Source organism: Microchirus variegatus (assembly GCF_963457635.1).
Source record: "Microchirus variegatus genome assembly, chromosome: 1".
Classification (NCBI taxonomy): Eukaryota; Metazoa; Chordata; class Actinopteri; order Pleuronectiformes; family Soleidae; genus Microchirus; species Microchirus variegatus.
In genome coordinates, this window is record NC_139802.1 from 33,084,463 (window position 1) to 33,107,571 (window position 23,109).

The following is a 23,109-nucleotide window of genomic DNA, read 5'->3' on the forward strand; positions in this document are numbered from 1 at the left end:
CCAAAATGATTCAGTTTTTAATGATTTCTTTGTTACATGGAGCAGAGAATCCAAGAAAATATTCACATTTAAGAAGCTAAAACAATCAGAAATCTTGTTTTAATCATGAAAAAAGCTTCAAACCGATTAGTTGACGATTTGTGTCCGATACCAGTACCTATACCTCAACCTTGGACTCCTACAAATTCACATCACCTTTTATTTTATATGTATAATATTTCAAAATATATCCCATCTAGTGATTTTTGCCAGTATGGGCTTGACACGGATACTGATTATCATCCCTAACTCAAGGTGTGATATCAGTATCTGTATCACATGTGAAAAAAGTGCTTATCCAGCCTTTCTTGTTCTGCACTTTGTCAGTTCAAATGGATTTGCTCTAAATGGGTTTTCTCTTTGTATATGAAGCTTGGGGTTAGGTTAAATGGACACTCTAAACCCACTGTGGGTGTGAGTTTAAGCCTTAATGGTTATATGTTGGTCCTGTGTCCAGCTTTACCCTGCGATTGGCTCCAGCTCCCCCTTTGACCCTTTAAAGGATCAGTGGTAAAGATAATGGATGTATGGGGCTGCAGGTGGGACGTTACCATGGCTTCATCCTTCACCTCTTGCACTTGTGCAAACTTACTCTGAAATGTAATTCTTTCTTTCAGAGGCCACCTTTTCTTCGTCTTTGACCCGTCTGCTTTCTCGACTCTCCAGAAAGGCAGATAAATAAGCTCGATCTCTACCCTCAAGCTTGTTCCCTTTGTGTCTCTGCTCCTTCCATCTCTGCTCGGGCCTCGTCGCCCTAGAACCATTGGGGGCATCAGCAGCTCTAAGATCCCTCATGGCCAAATACTGTACCCCCTGCTGCTGCCTCCACTGAGAATAACAGGGTGACACGGGCGTATTCTGCTATTCAGATCAGTGTCAAGGAAAATGAGGCATTATCCCCACACTCACTCCCCTCACTTTCCCCTCCCCTTGGCCCCTGTAGGCAAGTTTCCTTGCTCACTGATGACGCCATGCTGCTCTCCAAGGAGTCTGAAATCTGTGGGCTGGAGCTCTTAGCTAGTGTACAGGGGAAAAAAAGCAAAACCCCTGGAGGGGAGCTTAGCAGAAGGGGGCAAGGAGGAGGATGGGTTGCTTTTTTTAGATTTGGTGCGCTTGTGTATGTGTGAGTGTGGATCGAGGGCTGTTGAGCAAGTATTGCTCAGCGAAGCTATAGATTACCGTCCCTGTCAGCTGCGATTGCCACCGCTGATGAGCTCCTGTGCGTGGTATCATTTCCTATCGATTAGGCACTGCGACACTAACACAAACACACAAACGCACACACTAAGGCTGTTGGTGAGATGGCCACTGCCAAAGGCTGCCGGTCATTTAGCTGCCACCTCAAAAGTGATAGCGTGGCCTGGCTCACCAGATCAATGAGAGACGGTGGCACTATAACACACCGTGGCAGGATAACACACACACACACAACCAGAACCACATACACAATACCTGACAGTCTCCTCTCCTAATCAAGAGTCTCCTCAGACTGTTTCTTTGAAATGTGTCAAAAAGTGTGCGGCAGAATGACTGACAGCAACAACAAGGAAGGCTGTAAACAACCCACTGTGCTTCTAAAGTGAAATTTACAAAGTGGAAACCAGGTTTGGGTACCATTTTGGCACTTTTAATGCTCAATGGATACTTTAAAGTACTGCCACTACTGAAATAGCACTCATTTTTAAGGCAGCATTACTTTCAAACTTGAATATTTCACCTTATCAATATATATTAGCATCACAAAGGTAAATTTAACCCTTTAAGGTACGCACCAAGAAAAAAGCAAAGGAAAAATATTTTTTTTGCATTTTCTATTATTTTATTTTATTGACTTATGATAACAATAATGACAGTATCAGTATTTGTATTATGTTGTTTTTTTTTGTTTTTTTTTTAAATTAGACCCTACAGTATTTCAGATACAGGCCTCTACCAAACGGTTGAGACGTCTGTTCATAATAAATCTGGTTTGCATAATTCATAAAGTACAACATTCAGAACAAGTCACATTAAGTGTTAGTGAGTTCAGCTTGATACATTTTTCAATGAGATATAGTGACTTAAAGTGTGGTCGACCAAATGGTTGAGTAGTACCTTAAAGGGTTAAGTAATCTAATAGTGCTAAGGCACTAAATGATAGATCATAGATTATAGATTAGGTTTAACCTGTGTGATAAAACAGCTACTAATTCTTCTCCGTTTTTTTTTTATTCAGGCCTGAAACCATGGCGCCCTTCATTTTCTGCGCTTTTTTTGAATAAAAACCAATAAACAGACTTGTCATTTAAATGTGAAAGTATGCGAGAAGACGAGCAAAGACGCACGCGCGCCTGTGTTAATTCATCCGTGACATGAATGTGACTCACTCTTAAAAAAAACGAGTAATCAAACCTCCGCTGTGATGTATGAAAATGGCCCGAGCCGAGTAATCAAAATGTCATGTCGGTCGCGGAGAAGGAATTCTTTTCCAATTTGCGGGAGACAGACACTCAAAAGCACATCAGATATTGTTTTGCTGTCGACAACACTACAAACGTGCGCGGCCGTCGAGTCTGACTCACCGCGCGTGTGCCGTGGGTTTAAGGCTGACATTTCAGGAGGTGCTTTCAGACTGCGACGGTTTTCAAAATCCCCTTTGCTACAGGAAATGGAAACACAGTTGCAGCCTATTTTGTGTGAATCTATCACTTCCTGTTTGTGGCATTTTCTCTGTGGAAAAATTACAATGTCGATGATAGTGATGCCTCATGCATTAGACACCACCTGATGTCCTTTTAACACGAATCATCCCACTTATTTTGATTTATCTGTAGCCACGGCAACTATATTAACACTGACAGGACCATGATTTCTTTGCTCCGATGATCATATTTGCATTTTAAATGCTAAGTCTGCTAACGGTCGTACTTAAAGCTGTCCATATTTGATGGGATCAATGAGGAGGCATGTTAAAGCGAAGACTGAACTGGGCCAGAGAGACAAACCAGAGCTTTATGCTCCACATATGATGATGATGATGATGGTGCCATTTTTTTACACTTCTGACCTTTTAGAAGTGCAGGGTGGTTAGATTTCTCAACCTTCACTTGGACAAAGCCAGATGAGCTCTTTTACCTTGTCTAGTGTCCATTAAGCTTATCAGTCAATAAACAAACCTGGCAACAAAGCAACAAATCCCCAGGATACATACGCAAATTCAGCTTCCTATTAGGGCTGAACAATTAATGGTTTTCAATCGCAAAAGCTGCAATTGAATTACTACTGTTTCGATGATGCCATCCTTTGTAACTGTAGAACCTGTCAGAAATATCACAATTAGACCTACAAGTGTGACTTATTTACAGAAATCCTGTTTGTTACCATGAAAACTATGTTTCACGCGCGCTAAAATCATGCAACCCTGCAGGGATGGTGCTGCAGGGAGTCTCACACACACGCGCACGCACACACACACCCCTCCAACTTCCATGCTGCATCAGCCCCTGCAGCTCAGGGCCTCCTTATAGTCCTGCCCTTGTCAGCCCTGCTGGCATCAGCTCTGCATATTATTATCAGCACCTTGTCTCCATCACGGCATCTGTTGAAACTAAACACGATCATCCTAAAATTAATGAGCCGTATCCACCCCATTACATTTATCTGTTTAGTGGTGTTTTGGGCCTTCCTTTAGGGCATTATGCATGCTCCTCTGTTCATATTTATAACCCAGGCTTTTTATTAGCCACGTAGCGGGGTGCTAACAGTCAGGAGGCAGCCTGTGCTTTGATGGCAATGGCAGGAAGCTCAGCGCAGGCCAAATGTACAGGGAGGCGACGTGGAGAGAGGATCAGCTGCCAGGGCCAAGGGCCCTGTGTAAGAGGGGGATACAGAGAGGACAGAGAGAGAGAGGGAGATTTTTTTTGAAAATGAAAAGTGGAAGTGAATGAATCAGGACTGGTTAACGTCTCTCAGCTTGTTTGACTTTGCGAGAAGCGTGCCATGCGATCGCCGTGTATTTGTCACTGCTTTTGCACCTGCTGTATTTTAAGCCTCACTAACCTGAGGTGTGTTCTGCATGTGTGATTCAGTGCGTTCGCTCATTTTTGTGTATGTACAGGGAAACATGTGGGGGGGGGGGCAATTTTCACCCTTCATTGCCTTTGTAAGCCATTTTTCCACATGAAAATATTTATGGGTTTCCATTGAGGCAAAGGTGACGCAGAGGTTAGGGAGGAAAGACAACAGGATGGAAGTGGTTTGACCCATAATCTGAGAAAAAGTATTTTATTTTTTTATCCAAATGAGTACCTGTTTTTTCTTCAAACAATATGAATGATATAGAATAAGGCTTTACATGTTTAAATCATGAGTACATTTACCCCTCAATTTTGGAAATTTATAGACAAGAAAAATCAAATGATCCATCAAAAGAAATCTGGCACATTAATAGATCGTGAAATTTAATTACAATTAATAAAATTACAGAGCAAAACCAGCAGTGTCACACAAATCTGTCTTCTGGAGTGGGCACTAATCTCCGTACGGTAGCTTCAATTTTACGCCTCAACACTGCAGTTAAGCTTCACCTTTGACTTTATTTAGCTTAATTTCACTCCTCGGCCCATTACATGAGACATTAAAGGTCAAAAATATACATCATATGTCCAAGCCTTCTTTAATGGGTTGTTTTTTATTAGTGACATTTTGACACTGCCATAAAGGGGGAAAAAAAGCTCAGGTGTGGATATTAAAATTGATGGTGGTTGAATTACATTTTGCTGGTGCAATTTTCTGAGTTGTGGCGTGGCGTACGCCTTGCTGTCACTCTGTCATCATGGCTGATGGGGACAACTCCATCTCCCCGTTTTAATCCTATCAGAAACAAGCTTCTCCATGCAGGTGTTAGCCAAGTCGTCTTTGCTCCATTTAACCCAAAAATAATAAGAAAAAACAAGTAGGAGTAGGAGTAGGTTGTCATTTTGGGTTTGTGGGAAGCACCAATCACATGGTTAAAAACACATCTAATAATCAAGACAACAACCGAAAGATTAATAAACTATGAAAATAAATGGTGTTGCTTTCTTGGCAACACCACTGTGCAGCTATTTTGGACTAACAAGACCAACCGCCTATTATATATAAGAAGAAGCCATAACTCCACAGTGTTTCATTTGTTAAATGTGATTAAGTCTGAGAAAGAGCTTTTCCACCAAAATGGGCTTGAAATAGTAAAGCAGGTAAATGGCGAGAGAGATCAGAGATCAGAACAAGCATACGGTCACAGGATACAACAGGAAGTAAATAGAACACAGAAACAGGAAACTAAGAAATAAGGAAACCCTATACTAAACATTAATAAATAAGTTTAGGGGTGCAGGGGTTCTAATTTGGGGATGTGTTTACATGAGTCAGTTTGTTGGACATAGCCAAACTTGTATAGTGTTAGCTTTGCTATCTGGACTTTTATTATGGTAACACATATGTAGTTACACAAATTAGGAGTAACACTTCCTCTGTCTCTTCTGATTGGCCGACATGGCTTTACCCTGATGGTCATATCGCCACCTGTTGTCTTGGCATGCTCTGACAGTGGGTTCAGTTCTTTTCATGCGTACAAATATTGTTTTTATACAGCAAAGAAGGAGGAAAAGTAAAAAAAATTTGTGGACCACATGTTTCGATGGTCTTCCCCTAGTACACTCACTGTCTATTTTATGAGACCTCATAGACCTCATTAAGGCTTCAATCCAGTTGGAGAACAGTCCCACCAATCCTGTGCCACCACAACAGTTTCCCAGGGCTTGGACTTTGAGACGAAGCTGCTGGAACAGTGGGTTCCAGCCAGTGGGTTGTCTCAGCTTATCCTGGTTTGCAAAGGAATCATCCCGAAAGCCTTTTAGGAACTGGACCATGGATCCACGCGGAGCCAATTCACGTTGGCTCCTCAGATTTGGCGCTCCTCCAAACTGAGTTGAAACGGGCCATTAGCGCTTCTTTATCTTGGCCTATTGTGCAGTGCTTTTGGCTCTTGATAGCAGGCCTACACACAGCACAGATGAAAGTTACACATTTATTTAGCTAAGCCCACGAGACCGGCAAAAATCGACACGTTTATGCATGCGCATAGGAGTTCACACAACGCGTGCAGAAACACAAGAGCTGCATAATTACACACAAAGTAGCACAATGATGCTAATCACACATACATGTGCAGTTGGGAAAAGTAGCATAATTATATGAGGGCGAATACAGCACACGATATTACACACACACACACACACACACGCTGGAACTGCTGATCAAGTGCATGACCTTCTCTCTAACAATGTTAATGTCACCACCTTCGAGAGGAAGGAAGGGGGGGAGGGACGTGTGATGGGAGAGAAAGCATGCATGATAAGCTTGTCATACCTGCCACCCCCCCTTACCTTTCATCCGTCTTACTCTGTGTCGAAAATCCCGTGCTATGCATGCACATGCATGCACAAACACTACTGTGCATGCATGTATTCACACAACCTAACATTTAGCGTTCATGAACCTTTTTTTTTTTCTGTGTGTGTGTGAAGCCCACAGTGTGCCCGCTGACAGGATCCTGTTACACCAAATGTCACAGTTCCAAAACGGATTCACCCCCTGCGGAGAAAATGAAGTCAAGGCCTTCCTTTGCTTCTCCCTCCTCTCCTTCACCTTGTCCGTCTATCACTCTCCAACCTCCTCCCTCAACTTCACCTCCGACTCATCCCCCCATCTCACTTATCTGTTTCTATCCTCTTTTCTGCTTCCCTGAACTATCTCTACCACACACACACACACACCTTCACCTGAGTTTGCAGTCTTCAGCGATTTGCTGAATAAAGTCCCCCTTGAACTGGCTGGTTTTAGTGGATAATTAGTCCTCACCTTGGGGGCTGAGGAGACCACAATGAAGTAAAAAGTAGGGGGGGAAATGGAGAAAAAAGGAGTGATTTGGGGGAAGTAGGAGGGGTAATGGTGAAAAAGAGTGAAAAGATCAATGTAGGGAGTGCAAAAGGGGCTTGAAAAACCACAAAAAGAGCAGCTTTGAATTTTTATTTTTTTTAAACCAAAACCTTGTGGAGATGCTACTCCCTTCATGGTGTCTCAACACCTTCAATATTTAATTTTACTCTGAAAGGAAGAATAAAGGGAGGGGGGAAAAAAAGCCCTTTTCTAATTTAATTCAAATCTCACTGCATGCGACCATAAAGGAAATGGTGAGACCTCACAGACATTGTGTGGAAAGAAGTTATCTTTTTAAAGCCATCACTGAGAAAACAACAAAGAAAATGTAGGCGTTCAGTGAAGACAAGGAGCTACAGCACATTATCTTTACTTCTCACTGTGGATGTGCAAATGCTGCATGAAAAACTACTCCTGATCCCCTTTTTTTTGCTCCTGCAACAAACTGACAGAGGAGAAATCACACTTCCTTAGCAACAGACCCCCCCTCTAAAAAAGGGAGAAAAATGTGTGTTTTTTTATTTTTAGAAGGTGCAAAGAAAAGGAGGGAAGGGGGGGGGCGGGGTTGTGAGATTGTAAATGCCTCTGATTTGTTCAGTCTGTACAACCTTATTCCTGATAATGGAACTAGCTACTCTGTCTGTCACAGCCTATTTACACACAAATGAAGTGGAGAGTAGCACGCGCCCGGTGGAGCTGCTAGCCTCCATCTCAGCTGTCAGAATGGGTTAGTGGCTACAAGTGAAACACAACGATCCCTGGGATCAAACTGGCGCCATCCATTCAAACATAATAGCTTCATCCTTGGACATGGAGCGTCTCTTTCCCCTCGCTGACTCGCCTTTGTAGAACCTTGCCAACCTCGTTGCAAAGTAATAGACTTCTCAGGATGCCAGTTCACACAAATCGGGGATGCAGTCTTTTATTTGCCCTCTGCGGAGAGAGGTGTTTGGAGTAATAGGGATGAAGCAGACCATAACTACAGCTGAATAAATCTTCCTATCTTGGCTTGGCGGAAGCCAATGCACACATGGCTTGTCAAAGCTCTATAAAATGTTGTTTGATAGGAGTTCTTTTGCAGTTTAGGACTTCTCCTCCTTGCTATATGCTCTTCCCCGCTCTCGTTCCGCGCTACAGCAGTTGCAATCAATCAGTGTGTAATCAGCCGTCTTGCCGGAGCTGCCAGGTAATCCTAGCTGTCTCGGAGGCTATCTGTGTATGCGCGCATGTGACAGCTGGCAGAGCTGCTAAGTTTTCCTGTCTGGTTGAGCGCATGGCACCATGCAGATTTTCTCTCTCCACGGCGAGTAAAGGCATATCGGATGATCTGATGGCTGTTGAAATGGTCGAGTGGGGTTTAAGAGTATGTGATTTGCCAGAGAGGCACAAGTGTGAAGCTGAATGAAAAACAAACGGTAAACAAACCCAATTTAGGGTTGAGTGTTTGTTCACTCACAGGTCAAATGACACTGCAATGCATTAGAAGGACTGCAAAAACCACTCTTTCTTTGCTAGGAACAATATACACACAAATCCCAGTTATATCTGTTAATTTGAGTGTTTTCTCTCCCCTTTTTTTACAGACTTGCCTAGAATTGGAGCGCTATTTGCAGACGGAGCCCAAGCGTCTTTCTGAACTCTTTGACCAAGACCTGGATGGTCTCCTTACCCCGGCCTATCTAAAGGAGGATGTCGAGGAAGAGCTGACAGATTCTCTGCTCCCCAGCCTGCCCAGCCTCCCTGAGCCTCAATGTGCACCTCCCGTCGTCCTCTGCTCAACGCGGAAGAACTTTCCCTCCTCCGGCGCAACGAAAAGGGACGTTAAACCCAAAAGCCAGGGCCTGGAAAACGTAGAAGCAGTGGAGGGAGTCCATCAAGCCCAGCTGAGCGCCGTCACCTCCCTGACACCGCCGTCTTCACCGGAGCTGGGCCGTCACCTCGTGAAGCCCAACCAGACGCTAACGGCCTCAGCCGATGGCACACTCACTTTGAAGCTGGTGGCCAGGAAGGTCGGGCTCAGTGCCGCCCGCTTGGTGGCGGCGCACGCCCTCCCGGCCGGAATGAAGGACGAAGAGGAAGGGGCTGCGTGTGTGATCGGGGTCGGGGAGCTGCCAGAGAATAAGAAGAGGATTCATCGCTGTCAGTTCAATGGCTGCAGGAAGGTATACACCAAGAGCTCCCACCTGAAGGCTCATCAGAGGACACACACAGGTGAGAATGAGTCATGGAGTCTTTTTACATATTTTTACAGGTAAATTAAGCTGTTTTTTTAGGAAAAAAGCCATTTTGTTTGCAAGTAAAAATGAGCAAGAAAGCTTTGTTTTGCTTGATCAGCACAAAACATAAAATGCACAGGTCACTAGTTCCTCCTGTGTTGTAGTCGTTTGGTTTCAGTATTGGTTTGCGATAAAGGTGTGGAATTGCCCACACAGCTCAAATGAATATTCATTATTTTGTGTTAGCGTGTGTGTGTGTGCATGTATGTCACGTTGACCTCATTCAGACTGCATTTGGAGGGGGTTTAAAATGTGAATACAATCAGATTCAGGCACTGTAGCTATTCCAATCAGGGTTCAATTAGTCTTAATGCAAACACAAATCAACAACGTCAAAGCTACACAAGCAGGTTCTACCGGAACATAGCCGTAGCCACATGAGGACACATGACCTGTGACTATGAGCAAATTAGTCTGAGCTCTTTTCAGGCATAATGTCATTGAGTGGCACCTTAGAGACTTTAAGCAAAGCAGCTCTGAGAACCTGCACCACCTAAGGCACCTGACACACCACATGTAGAAAATACTCATAAAAGTGATGTTCAAATAGGGTTTTAATGACACTTGGAATGAACGGAATTGTACAATAAATATAAAAGGACAGACCAGTTATATATAGGGGCTAGGGACAAATTTGACCTAATGTTTATATAAAAATAAAACTTTTGGGGGTGGAGACGAGTGCAAAATAGGGAATACTGGTAGATTGATTTTACATGTGTTTCATGTTAATTGCAGCCAAATTCTGTTGAATTTACACTTTTCCATGTCAACCGGGACAAAGTGATCGGCACAAGAAGTCCCATGTAGCTTGCAAGCAACCTCTATCCTGATCTACGTGATTTTCCCACTAAAACGTTTAGTAAATGAATCATCACCTTTACCAATTATTTTTGACATTTTCAACGGCTACATTCAAAAGAAAAACAACAATGAAAATCCAGCTTCCCACATCATAACACTGACTTTAGGACAATTTAAGGCTTTGTTTTTAGAGTCATGGTTTCAGTGCCTTTTAAGACTTTTTAAGGATCTACAAGTAAAAAGAATACCTCTGTAATCACTGGGCAGGAAATGCATGCTTTCAGAAAACAGCTGTGTTCTTATCCCCCGCTCGTTACTACCCAAGTCATTCTCTGTAAGAAACCAGGACGGGTCCTCCTTGTCAAGGTGCTTCTCAAGAAGGAAGGGGGAGGGTTCAGAAGCTATAACTCATGCGCTCTTCCATCTCAATCCCAAACCACTCAGACCTCTGTCGGGGAGCTGTCCTCCATCTGAGTAACTGCTCAGTGATGGATGGATTGACCTGGATAGGCCGCCATTTCCCTGGTTTATTTCAGGCCCTACCGTCCTCTATGCTTCTCTATTAGTTTAGGTCAGCGGCTCACAATCTGAGGGTGAATTTGCACAAGCAGTAATAAGATCGTTCTAAGACGAGGATAATGTGTTCCACTCATATCAATGCATTAATCTAAGGAGGCAGGTCAGCGCTGGTACCATTTGTAGCATACCATTATCGATAAGCAGGGTAAGAGTTCAGGTCATGTTCACTCTCCTTTTTTAGACAGAGGGGAAATACATGTCTAAAAATTCAGAATCCAGTTAGCAGTATAATGAGATGAATACTGAAACCTGATAGGCAGCTGTGTCTCAATCTTGCAAAGCCTGGAATAACAAATTAAATGTGTGGTGCTCTGCCATCTGGACTGGCACTGACGCTGCTTCCTTACATGTTGCAGATACAGCATGGAACGTCCATCATCCTCAATGAAGTTACAGTTACTCAAATTAGATTTGTTTGCTCCGCCACCGTCTAAATCCCGACACTATTCAGTTGACGGATTACCTCGGTTGATGTTACATGTGGTGCATTTACTCGCTCTGGGTTCCTTATTAGTTTTTTTTTTCTAGAGGGGGTTGAGGGTGTGAATCTGCAGAAAGTCAGAACTCTTCATGTCAAAAGTCATATGTGTGATCACACCATCAGCGGTGAACACCACAGATGTTCAGGTGTCGGTAACTAACAGCACACACACGCGAGCACTGATTGGCTCAGTATCTTGTGTAAAAGATAATAAGGCTTAATAATGGAGCATATGTCAAAAATAAGCCACCAAAAGCAGGAATAATAGGCCACAAACAAATCATCAATTAAATGTTAAAATGAGTTTGGACATGTCAAGATGTAGTGAACATATTTGGTGGCAGATGGATCTGGGTTTTAAAAGAGACATCATTTATAATCCTCTTTTCCCTTAAGGAAGAGAAAGTATCTTGGAAAATCTACAGTATCGTGTCTTTAAGGTCCAGTGGGTAACGGAAATTGAATGAACTACCCAGAAAAAAACATTGGTATATTATTAGTACGTGTGTAGTCACGTTTCATAGCCTTAGAATAAGCCTTTAATCGCAAGGGTCCTTGCTTTCGGGAGGCGACTATCTTCTGCATTTTGCTATATGCAAAGGAAGACTGGCTTCACCTATATAAACCCTATGGATTCTATTGAATGTAAACATTTGGAGTCAATAATTTGTTTAAAAAAAAGCATCCTCGGGGTGATTAATAAAGTGTCTGTGGCCACTATTGATCCAAAAAAGTAATGTTTCTGATCAGCTGTTTGACATATTGCTGTAAGATTTGACACAGACTCTGAATCATTCCTTTGACATTTGCTTTAGCAAGTCAAACTGTCATTAATTTCTCGGTTCTTAATGGAACTCAGCCTGTAAGCGTTGTTGTGTTTACATTTAGCTCTACCAGTGTTCCATTTTTAGGTGATCTATTAATGAATTACAAGTAAGCACGTTCCTTCAGGCTCTGTCTTGATACAGATATGACATTGTACATCTTCTTGATGAAATTGAAGATGACTTTTATGTCTACAATTTAAATCACAGCTTGAAAATAGTGAGGCATCCTGTCTTTCAGTCGCCGATAAGATTATTAAAATTCATACCATAGTGATTTAATGACATATAATGTCGCATATAGCACAGTAAATTCCTGATTTTTCTTGAAGGAGGCATCTTTGTTGCGCCCGTCATTGTCACGCAAGGTGCTTTGGATAAAAGCGTCTACCTTAAGAGGGGTGTCTGGGAAAGTGTGGGAAACGTTGACACGCAATGACAAAAGAGAGCACAGGCGATGAAGAAAAGCGGCAGAAGAAGAAGGAAGAGGGAGAGACTGACAAGAAACAAAGAGTAGGTGAAGAAAGAAGGTAGTATGGAGTGTGTGTGGGGGGGCAGTACAGTGTAGAAGCAACCCTCTTCAGAAAAAGACAGCAGTGCCACAGGCTCAGCCATTCAGCGAGCCATTATCCTGACAAGTTTAAAGATGTCATTACTCAAATCCTCTTTTTCTTAGTTGTTATTTCCATAAATTACCAATGGAGAAAAGGTTACGATTTAATCTGGAATTAGACGAGCTGAGCTGAGTTGAAATGACAGTGCCCCGTAGAGCTTTTTTGTGAATAGGCTTATAGGAAGATAAGCAATGGGACAATTAGATTTCGGGCAGGGTGAGGAATCGGGGAAAACGCACGACTGTCGGGTTATTCGGCTTTTTTTTTCCCCTCTCTCTCGACTCTCTCTTTGTGCCTCTTCCTCATCCATCTTGCGCACTATATCTCTCCTCCTTGTACATCAGTGTTTTCATATTGTCCATGTATGTATGGCGCTCTGTCATGTTGTCAGTAACAAGCAATTTGAGGCAAAATGTACAACTTAAATTGTTCTTTCACATGGACTGTCACTATATGGCCACGACCACCCATCCTCTCTAGAATTTCTAGCTTAATATACTATTTATATATTTGTCTTCCTTTCAAATCACTCAACTTGCTTCTATTTATATCTACTTGTTTGCTTTGAGGGGGATAAAAATATCACTTCTGACTGAATATAGTCCGCTTAAATCTGCCGGTTCATATGGGGTTCGTCCCAGAAGTTGTATTGAAATGTATTTATTGCGCAAGAATATATTATTAGGCCTACCCCCAAAACTCAAAATATTATCAAAATAAGTCATTAATTAAAATACGTACTTATAGTGCTGACTCATAATAAAGTATTCTTACCTCTAACCATACAAATAATACAGCCTATGTATAAACATAAACATGCACATGTAATTGCATTCATATATATACCTATATAGATATGTACCTCCAAAGCAATCCGAAATATACATAGATATAAACACCTACACGCACATCTATATTTATAGAGAACCCCTGGATAAAAAGAGGATATATATATATTATATATGTATATATATATATATATATATATATATATATATATATATATATATAGCAAAGAGATGGAAAAGCAGACAATGTCATTTAACGGTGACCAAAATAAAATGGCCCATTAACAGAAACATTGATTTCAGTGATTCAAAGTGTTGGAAACATTTTTGACACTCACTAAACGAATGTATTGCTCTTATTTATAATCAGAAAATTGCATTTTAGGACATTCGGCTTTCAGCGCTATACCTGTCCATCATTTTCATGCTCTCTCCTCAACATCATTTATTCCTCCACCAGCTCGACCATATATCATCTTTCTCTCATAACCGGTTTCGCTCTTCCTCTCGCTCCTCGTTCATCTCCAGTGCTGGTCGTGGGCACAGGGGCCTGCAAAACCTTCTCCTAGAAAGAGCCTCTTTAATGACCCCCGAGACCTGGATGCCCTGCTTCAGCTCCAACTAATGGAGGGAATGCAATTAACTTCAATACTGGCACCTGAGAGACTGGAGTGTGGGCAGGATCACTCTGTGTGTGTGTGTGTGTGTGTGTGTGTGTGTGTGTGTGTGTGTGTGTGTGTGTGTGTGTGTGTGTGTGTGTGTGTGTGTGTGTGTGTGTGTGTGTGTGTGTGTGTGTGTGTGTGTGTGTGTGTGTGTGTGTGTGTTAATGTGAGCATGCGGAAGTAACAGATTACACATAATTGGATTACAGTGACTCAGGAAACACCCGGTTATCAGATTACCGATGAGAAATATGTGATTTCAGATCTTATGGCCATTGCCAAAGCAGATTGCGCAACCTTTTTATTCCATCCTGAAATGAGTGACTGCTGTCAGCTGATGGGACTGTGATTTAATAAAAGAGATAGACTGATAGTGGAATTTTAAGTATGTAGTAAAAAAAAATGGAATGATATCATGACAATAATAAAAAGACGCAAACAATATTTGTTTAATCCTTGCTAGCATATTAAAAATCTATGTAGAATGTGGCAGTGAGAATCTACGATTTCCCTTTAATGCATCATCAGCAGGCATTTGGTCAGTGAACTGGATGTGCATTTGCAAGCAGTGAAATGACTGACGTTCACTGAATGCACCTCGTAGCGGCTCCTCTATAACTCAACACACTGTGGACCTTTCACTACTGCAGTATTATATTTTGCTTTAATGGGGTGGAGAATTGCCTTAAACATTTTGTTTTGGAGAAAATTGTTTCATAATTCACACATTTTATAGTAATGAACCCTACATTTTGAGCAAGGCATGCTACTCGCCAGTGTCTGCAGATACCAATGAATTGACTAGAACCATCAACCAGTTGACCGCTGTTAAATGATGCAGAATAAATCATGGCCTTTGACAGCAGTCAAATTCTTTTTTTTTTCTTTTTTAAATCAGGAGAAATAATCCACTTAGTTTTTTGATTTATTACATTATATAGTTAAGAGGCACAGATCCATCCAAAAGTAAAAGGGACATAATCAGATTATGTTGGTGACTATTGGGTTAATCCTGTGGATTAGGTCACTAATTGCCATTTTTTAAAAATGCCAATCAGTCGGATGTTCCGCATAGTGTTGTATTATAAAAGTTGCAGTCAGTGGGAGTGATTTATTTTTATTTTTATTTTTTTTAAGAAGGCGAGTGTGTACCTGCGAGAGGGAGACGTGTTTGTGTGTATGTGGGGGGGGGGGGGGGGTGTTGCTAGGCAACGGAGGACAGCGTATCCTTGGAGGAGTCTGTAGCTGAGTGGTTATGTACTGCTGCAGGCTCTGGTCTCTTAGTGCTGCCTCCTCTCTTCTTCTCCTCCTCTTCCTCCTCCTCCTACTACAACTACCACTGCCACCATCACCACACCAGCCTTTTGTTACTCCCTCCCCCTCTCTCTTGCCCCGCACAGTTCTTGGGTTTCCGTTGCTAGGCAACTGCCTCCGTGCTCTACCAGCGTGCTCGGTAATTGGCCGGTGGCATGGCGGCGCGTGTTGCCAGATCCAGCCAGCTGCACTGACTACTGCCTCCTCATGTTTCAGCACCCTCTCACCCCTTCTCTCTCTCTCACACACACACACACACACACACACACACACACACACACACACACACACACACACACACACACACACACACACACACACACACACACACACACACACACACACACACACACAAACACACACACACACACACACACACACACACACACACACACACACACACACACACACACACACACCCCCCCCACACACACACACACACACACTCCTCCTTTTTTGCTGCGGTTGCTAGGGAACACAATCAGGCATTCTTGCCTCCCGGGAATCTCAGTGGCAAGAGCAGCATGGTTCAGGCCTGCTGTTGTGGGTGTTTCTGGGAAGTGAGGCAGCATGGAGGGACACATGTCCACAGTGGGGACGAGCAGAAAAGAGGCTTGAGCCTTTTTCTCTTTTTTTTTTTTATTGTCTCCTGAAGGCGGAAGAAGTGAAAATCAGAATTATTTCTGAACAGTAAATTGCTTTTAAATAGAAAAGTGTGCAATTTGAATCATTGCTGATAGCAAATCACAAAGGTGGCAATTAAATCACTCTAATTTCGATTGTTAGGCATGCAACAATTAATCAGTTATTAAATTTAATGCACTCTTATCGACAGTTAATTATACAAGTGTGTTTTTTAATTAAATACAAACAGTTCTGTATGTTAGCTTCTTAAATTGGTTTTGTTTTGCTCCTCTACGACAGTAAACTGAACATCATTGGTTTGCAGACAAAACGCAACATCTGTCATTGTTTGTGAAACCCCAATTTACATTTTTAGACATTTTCTGCATTTTATGGACAACAACAGTCATCGATGAACCCGTTAAAGCGGAACTAGACTGGAAGTTCCTATTAACGCTGTTTTTTGGTGTGTATCTGCGTCATTACCTTGTTTATGAAGCCCTGACGGTTCGAAACAAACAGTTCAGGCACTGCTGAGAACGTTGTGTTTTATTGTAATCTCGGGGCTTAACGAGTTTACTGAAAATCCCGTAATAGTTACGTGAGCAGCGGTTCTCCTGAACAACCGATCGTCCTGCTCCGGGTGGTAGTCCGGGCACATCCGGTTGCGTACATTGAACCGCAGAAGAAGAATAACGTCCGTTGTGGAGGTGTTTCACGAGCGACAGTGTCTTCTGACTCTGTGTCTGACTCCGGTTTAAAGTCATTAAAGGGACTGCAGCGGGGAGTCGTGATGAAGCTATTTTAAAACACTGTTAAAACAATGTTTTGATAATGAGGAGCAGTGCATCCACCGTTCCAGAGGGGGGCGCTGCGCTTCTGAGAACGGATGTGCTGGATAGTACTGGCCAATCACAAGACTCTGTCTTCTGGGGGTGAAAGTTCACTCTGAAATCTCGCAGCAGAAAAACACCGTCAGAAAAGAGGATTTCTATCGGCTCGTTTACAGCAACTAGGAGGTTTTTGACCATAAAAACAAGTTAATATATGTAAGTAGACCTCCATAACTAACATATATGTGCAACAGGACCACTCTATGTCACCTTTAATTATTTTCTGTGTTGAACAGACACAAAATGCAGAAAATTTATAAAACAATCATGAATACATGATGAAACACAATGAATATCTTCAAGTTCCTTGCATTAGAGTATCATAGGTAGTATTTTTTATGGAAATGCTCATCTTATTTTAAATCTATTCTACAGTGCATATTATCTTGACTCAGAAAACATTTGCAAATCATAAATCAATACATCAATTTGTTCTCTTCCCATGTTTTCTTTTTCAATGACGCCGGTCCCTCTTTTCTCACTTATTCATTCATCACCTCATCACAGCAGCATATAGTGCAACACTGTTTCTCACCTTCAAACATGCGTGTTTCCTGCTAATAGAGTGCAAAAATAACATGTCTGGTTTAGTGAGTCTGTGGCTGAGCGCGTCACGCGTTGTCGACATATCCGTGTTGTTTTCTCCTTTCCTATTCTGGGACAACTTTGTCGTGAGATTACAGTCCTTGTTGGTGGCATTTAACACATTGGGGGAAAAACAGAAATGTTCCTTTTATAGGAACACAGGAATACTGAATTATTTATTTATTTATTTTTCTTTAGCTTTAGTCACATGAAGAAATCTGCACATGTATGGTACAGCTGGTTCAGATAATGACAGTAAAAACCACGACTGTCGTCACAAAGCAGTGGATTTATTGATTTGGTTTCCTGTTGATAATCACATTAGGTCTGTTTCTGTGCTGGAACCACTCACACAGAGCTGCTCAGTTACTGCATTTACTTCATGCTAGAGAAAGCTAATTATTGTCAGTGTGACGAAAACAAGATTTTTATTTTATTTTTCATACTTTTTTTATCTATTTGGAGCCGTATTGAATAAGTAATTTGCTCTAGGGCGTGTAACTCTTTTACAGTATTATTAGAAGTATGTATAGTGGAGCTGTTTTTTTGCAGCCAGTATTTTGTGATGGCCTTTTCAGACCCTTAAAAGATAGATATCGGTTTTAATCCAATCCATCCAGCAGTTTCCAAGGTTAAAGGTTTTGAAAGATACACCACTAAAACCACATTTTTAAAATACATGTAAACATAAACTGACTGAAAAACACACCCAGTTTTTGGAGTAACGGGATGGTAGAAAGGAACAAATGGCGCTCGACATGCTCACAACTAGCCGTCAGCGAGCGTTGTTTCGGTCAGTAACACAATAGGTGAACTGGAAAAAGCCTCATACTAACAAGCTGAAAAGAGGCCATATCGCCACCTAACGTAGCGAAGTCGGCTTCACTCCAGTAAATAAATCGATTCTCCTCTAGCGTTCGTGTAGCGGGGACATAGGACAGTTGTCCAATTAAATGGCATAGTCAAGCTACAAGTGTAGCTCGACTTAAGTGTGCATGGAAAACGCGCAGCGTGTGCCAGCGCTGTCTGTGTTATTTAGCCACGAGCCACTGGTCTAGATGAGGTGTGACAGATGTGGATGACATGTGTGGAGCTGGACGCAGCTGGCAGATTGAGAGACTAGCCTAATTATCACCACCAACGCCACCATCACACACACACACACCCCTCACTCCTCTGTCCTGCCGGCATATCTGCACTCTCTTCTGCCTTAATCCACTTCTGCAGCACTTCTCTCACACTCCACTTCTCCCTCTCCTGGTCTCATCTCACCATTTCTTGTCACGCTCTTATTCATCCACCTTGTACACACACACAGACATTCTTGTGCGCCATTCTTAGTGAGGATACCCTAAAGGCCCTGGTATACTTTATACCCAGATTTTGGGCTCTTGGAATTGTCTACAAAGCGCGTGGACAGCGCATGTGCTAACTGAACTTCCGCCCCACCAGTAGATGGAGTATTAAGCCCCACTCACCAAGCAGAAAACCATTTCGACAACAGAATTAGTCGCCAAGGATAATCATCCGAGTCTCGACCTGGCGACCCACAAACGGACACCCTGAAGGGAGTTGTAGCATTGTTCTCTTCTTCTTTGGCAGGAATGTGTCCTATTCCCTGCGTCCAGACTTTTAAGGCCACCGATGGGGAAGAGGGATACTACAGGACCCTGACGCACTTTGGTACTCGCAGCATCTGCGTGGAAGTACACCAGGGCCTTAAGCCTTTATCTTAAAAACAAATCTTGACCCTCAAAAAGTTGAGAGGACCAGCCACAATGTCCTTCAAAACATAGGTTTGAATCTAAATTTTTCCTCACAGCCTACTACAGACACACATACGCACACACCACTTCTCTCTCTACCCTCCACTCCTCTTCTGCATGTTCAGCAAGATCGGACACCGGTGGGAGCCTCGCCATCCCAGTGTTAAACATTACCTTGGTCTCTTTCCAAACTCTAAAATAAGCAAGATGGGGGTTGAAGGGGAGCTACAGAGATCTTTATCAGTGAAATAAAACTCAAGCTGCAAAGAAATCAATATACAGGATACAGACTTCTTTTTGCAGCATGCAGTAATATTTCCATATTGGTACCACACAGTTTCTTTTTATTGACCACAAAAAACGCACAGTAAAGTACCAATATAATGACCATGTATAATTATGTTTTAAATCCCTTTATTAAAAGACAACCAGGAAATACTGTGAAACCATGCAGTTTAAACCTCATAATTGATTTATGAGACCAACTTCCCAACACAAAACGCCACAATTACCACAATATTCATCAGACATACCATCATTTACCATCACAGCACAGCCTCATGGTGGCCTAAGACGTTTAAACAGTGTTGTGTAGTCTGTATTTTCCTCATTGTTGTTGTTTTTCCGCAGGTGAAAAACCGTACAAGTGCTCGTGGGAGGGCTGCGAGTGGCGATTCGCCCGGAGCGACGAGCTGACAAGGCACTACCGCAAACACACCGGCGCCAAGCCTTTTAAGTGCAACCACTGTGACAGGTCTGTCAAAACACAAGTCTCCCTCCTTCCCCTCCACCTTATATGTTTTTATTCTCTTTTTGCAATGTTTTTTTTGTCTTTCCTTTTCTTTTCTTTTTTTTGAAGTACTTCCACTAGCGCAGCAGGTTATGTTTTCCCGTTGTGTTTTGTACACAGTGTGGTTCGGTGTTGTAAGGAGCTCTACCAGATGCCAGTAACACACCCAAATGTGTTTGATACTGACCCAGTTTAGAAGTGTGCTGGCAGGATTACTAATGTTTGTTCCTCTGCAACACACACACAGAAACACAAGACCCCACCTGCTCAGTCTTTCAGTGGGAATCCAAAGGCTGCTCATTCCGCTCTGTACCCACATTTGGCCATGTGCAGCATATTAATAGTGATTCTTCTCACATGGCCATGCACGGCCTTGATTTGGAGGCTCTTTTTCACCGGCATACAGGTGAAGACCTTGTTAGCACCACCACGCTTCACTGGTGTGGAATTTCAATTTGAAATCAAGTTTTCTGGAACGACTATGACGTGAATGACATGTTATGGGTTTTAAGTTAAAGATAATAAAAAAAAAAGGTTTCTCAAGCCAAAGTAACCCAAAATATAGGTGTGTGTATTTAAAGTAGATATATTATACCCTATTTCCACAAACCTAGTTCCCTGGTGTCCTAATGAACATGTCTGTGACATGCTTTGGTCAAAATAAGGATGAAGCACCACAGCAGTTCACCCTGCCAAAACAGCCCTGTTCAGAACGCTCTGTTTCGAGTGCCTGTCTCTTTAAAAGCAAATGAGACACAGGAAACTGTGTCAGCATCACTGAGGCTCTGGCAGCTAACAGCAGTTAGCATTTGGAAAAGCGATCATTTGCCGACTCTAGCCGGCACATTGCCATCATATATAAAATGTATCCACTGGACAAGTAAATCCTCTGAGGCTGGAAGTTTGTGTAGAACTCTGTGCTGCACTGTGCAGACAAGAATAGAACACTTCGCGGACTTCCACTGCTCCGGATATTATTGCCCTCGCATGCACTCTCACGTTTCTTAGCGACAAAGCGGAGCTCCGCGAGACAAGAATTCCAGGAATTTATCATTGTGACGAAGCAATGAGCCTGCAAGTCAACATCATGTGTTTTATCTCCTGTACTTAGACTGAGACGAGTGAGTCGTCTTTTTTCACACTCTGCCTACTCATAGGGTCTCCAGAGTCCCAAATATAAGTATTAAAACGATTAAAAAGTTGATTTTGCATAATATGTACCCTTAAAACCAGGGATTGGACAGACTCTCCTGAAAGCATGTAACCAAAGCTGTTTTCAGGGTAACGTCCACAGAGTTTGGTCCAGACTTTGTCTGATGTGTGCATAACCTTATGGAGATGAGATTATAGGGAGATGATGGCAGGAGAAATCTTTGGAGAAAGACCCCAGTGACCTCTACGGACACTTGGTTTCACTCAGACTGCCAGTGCACGTCTGGAAGCAGCTCGAGTGTCCTTGAAACACCAACACTAGCACTTAGCAACACGCGGGGCCAACGTTAGAAACATGTTTTTAAAATGTGATTGTTCAGTAAATGGGTCAATTTTCCAGGATTGGACACAGAAAATAACAGCTAAAATTGCACCGGCCCCTATTATGACTGGCACCTAGTGTACCACGTCGCAATACAAATACTGGTACCATGTTTTGGTGCTTGTTTCTACAAGACGTTCAGCAGAATCAGCTAAATAAAGCTTTTATAAGGCAGGGAATTTATTTTGGTCTTTAAAAAGAAGAGCAAAAACAGTATAAATAGTGTTGTACAGATATTGAGCAAGTTTAAAATGTATTTATCTGCAATAAGGTCTGGGAATGGCTCCACAAACAGACCATTGTTATTCAGTTAGGTTCACTTGAACGACGTGCACTCGTGTGCCGTACATTGCTGTCTTATTTTCCTCTAAATGGGAACATAATTCACAAAATTACCATCATGTCCAATTGAAGAAGAGCTAGTTATTGAGACCTTTAAGAATGAATGGTTTAGAGCTGAAACTATTATTCTAAATTAATTGTCAACTATTTCTATAATCGATTAATCAATTATGAAAATAATTGTTTGTTGCAGCTCTAGAATGGTTAATATTAAGTGATGTTATTAATCAAGTAAGAATTAGAAGCTTATTTTACCATTGTCACCCTCTGAAGTTGAGTTATTTCTGCAACCATTGCTACATCCTGCTTAGACTCAACCTGTAAACCTCAACATTACAGCATTACTGTCCATAAAGAGTGTCTTTAAAGTGTCCTTTGTTGTCCCATCTGTGTGACCTCTCGTAGCTTGTCGTATTTAGCATCCCAGCAGAAAAGATGTGAGTCACCGGCGCTGAGGTTCATTTCCTTTGTCTTGCTCAAGAGTCGACTCTGCCTCAGCAGCCTCTTAATTAGTCACCGTGCTTCTGTTTCATTATGAAGCATCGTGAAATGTCAATTCGCCACGGCCCCTTAAGCGTAGCTCCGTTGATGAAACCATCAAGTATTTAGACGCCCCTCAAAAAAAAAAAAAAAGCCCTGACTCGAGACACAAAATTATTTTTTTTTCTTCTGTTTTAATTACATCGTTCTGTGTTTGGGAGCCGTCCCTCGCTGACACCTCTGGGGTCTCTGAGCAATATCTGCAGGAGCCACCACTATTTAAAGACCACAGACCGCGGCTGAAACTGTAGTTCAAAAGGTCATTTTCATGGTATTCCAACACAAATCCATTGCTTCATGAAATATTACTATATTCTACGCTGAGTTAATATAAATACCAGTTACCGGAGTTATGACATGTCTAATACATGGAAAGAAATGTTGACTTTTCACTCGAGCTGCAACTCACGATCCATAAAATGTAAGAACTTTTTTTTTTTTTAAGTCGATCAGTGTTTGTTTAACCTGGAAATGTCTTGTTTTGTCCACAAACCAAAATGATTCAGTTTTAATGATTTCTTTGTTATGTGAAGCAAAGAAACAAAGAAAATATTCACATTTAAGAAGCTATAACAATCAGAAATCGTGTGTTTTAATCATGAAAAAAGGTTGGTTTTCTTAAGATTTTGGCACAGATGCTACAGAAGTTTGAATTATAGACACAATTTTAGTTATATTTCCTTACAATTGTGTC

General features: G+C 42.1%; 1 protein-coding gene across 1 annotated transcript in view; it reads left to right on the plus strand.

Annotated features, from left to right (window-relative positions):
* LOC310937658 (Krueppel-like factor 7) overlaps positions 1-23,109 on the plus strand; it is a gene marked incomplete at both ends in the record, with an annotated part of 44,253 nt that overhangs the window by 18,620 nt on the left and 2,524 nt on the right. Inside the window, 2 exons of the mRNA XM_083901976.1 lie at positions 8,583-9,210; positions 19,840-19,963. Of these exons, the coding sequence (XP_083758102.1) occupies positions 8,583-9,210; positions 19,840-19,963 (752 nt within the window). The remainder of the gene's footprint in view (positions 1-8,582; positions 9,211-19,839; positions 19,964-23,109) is intronic.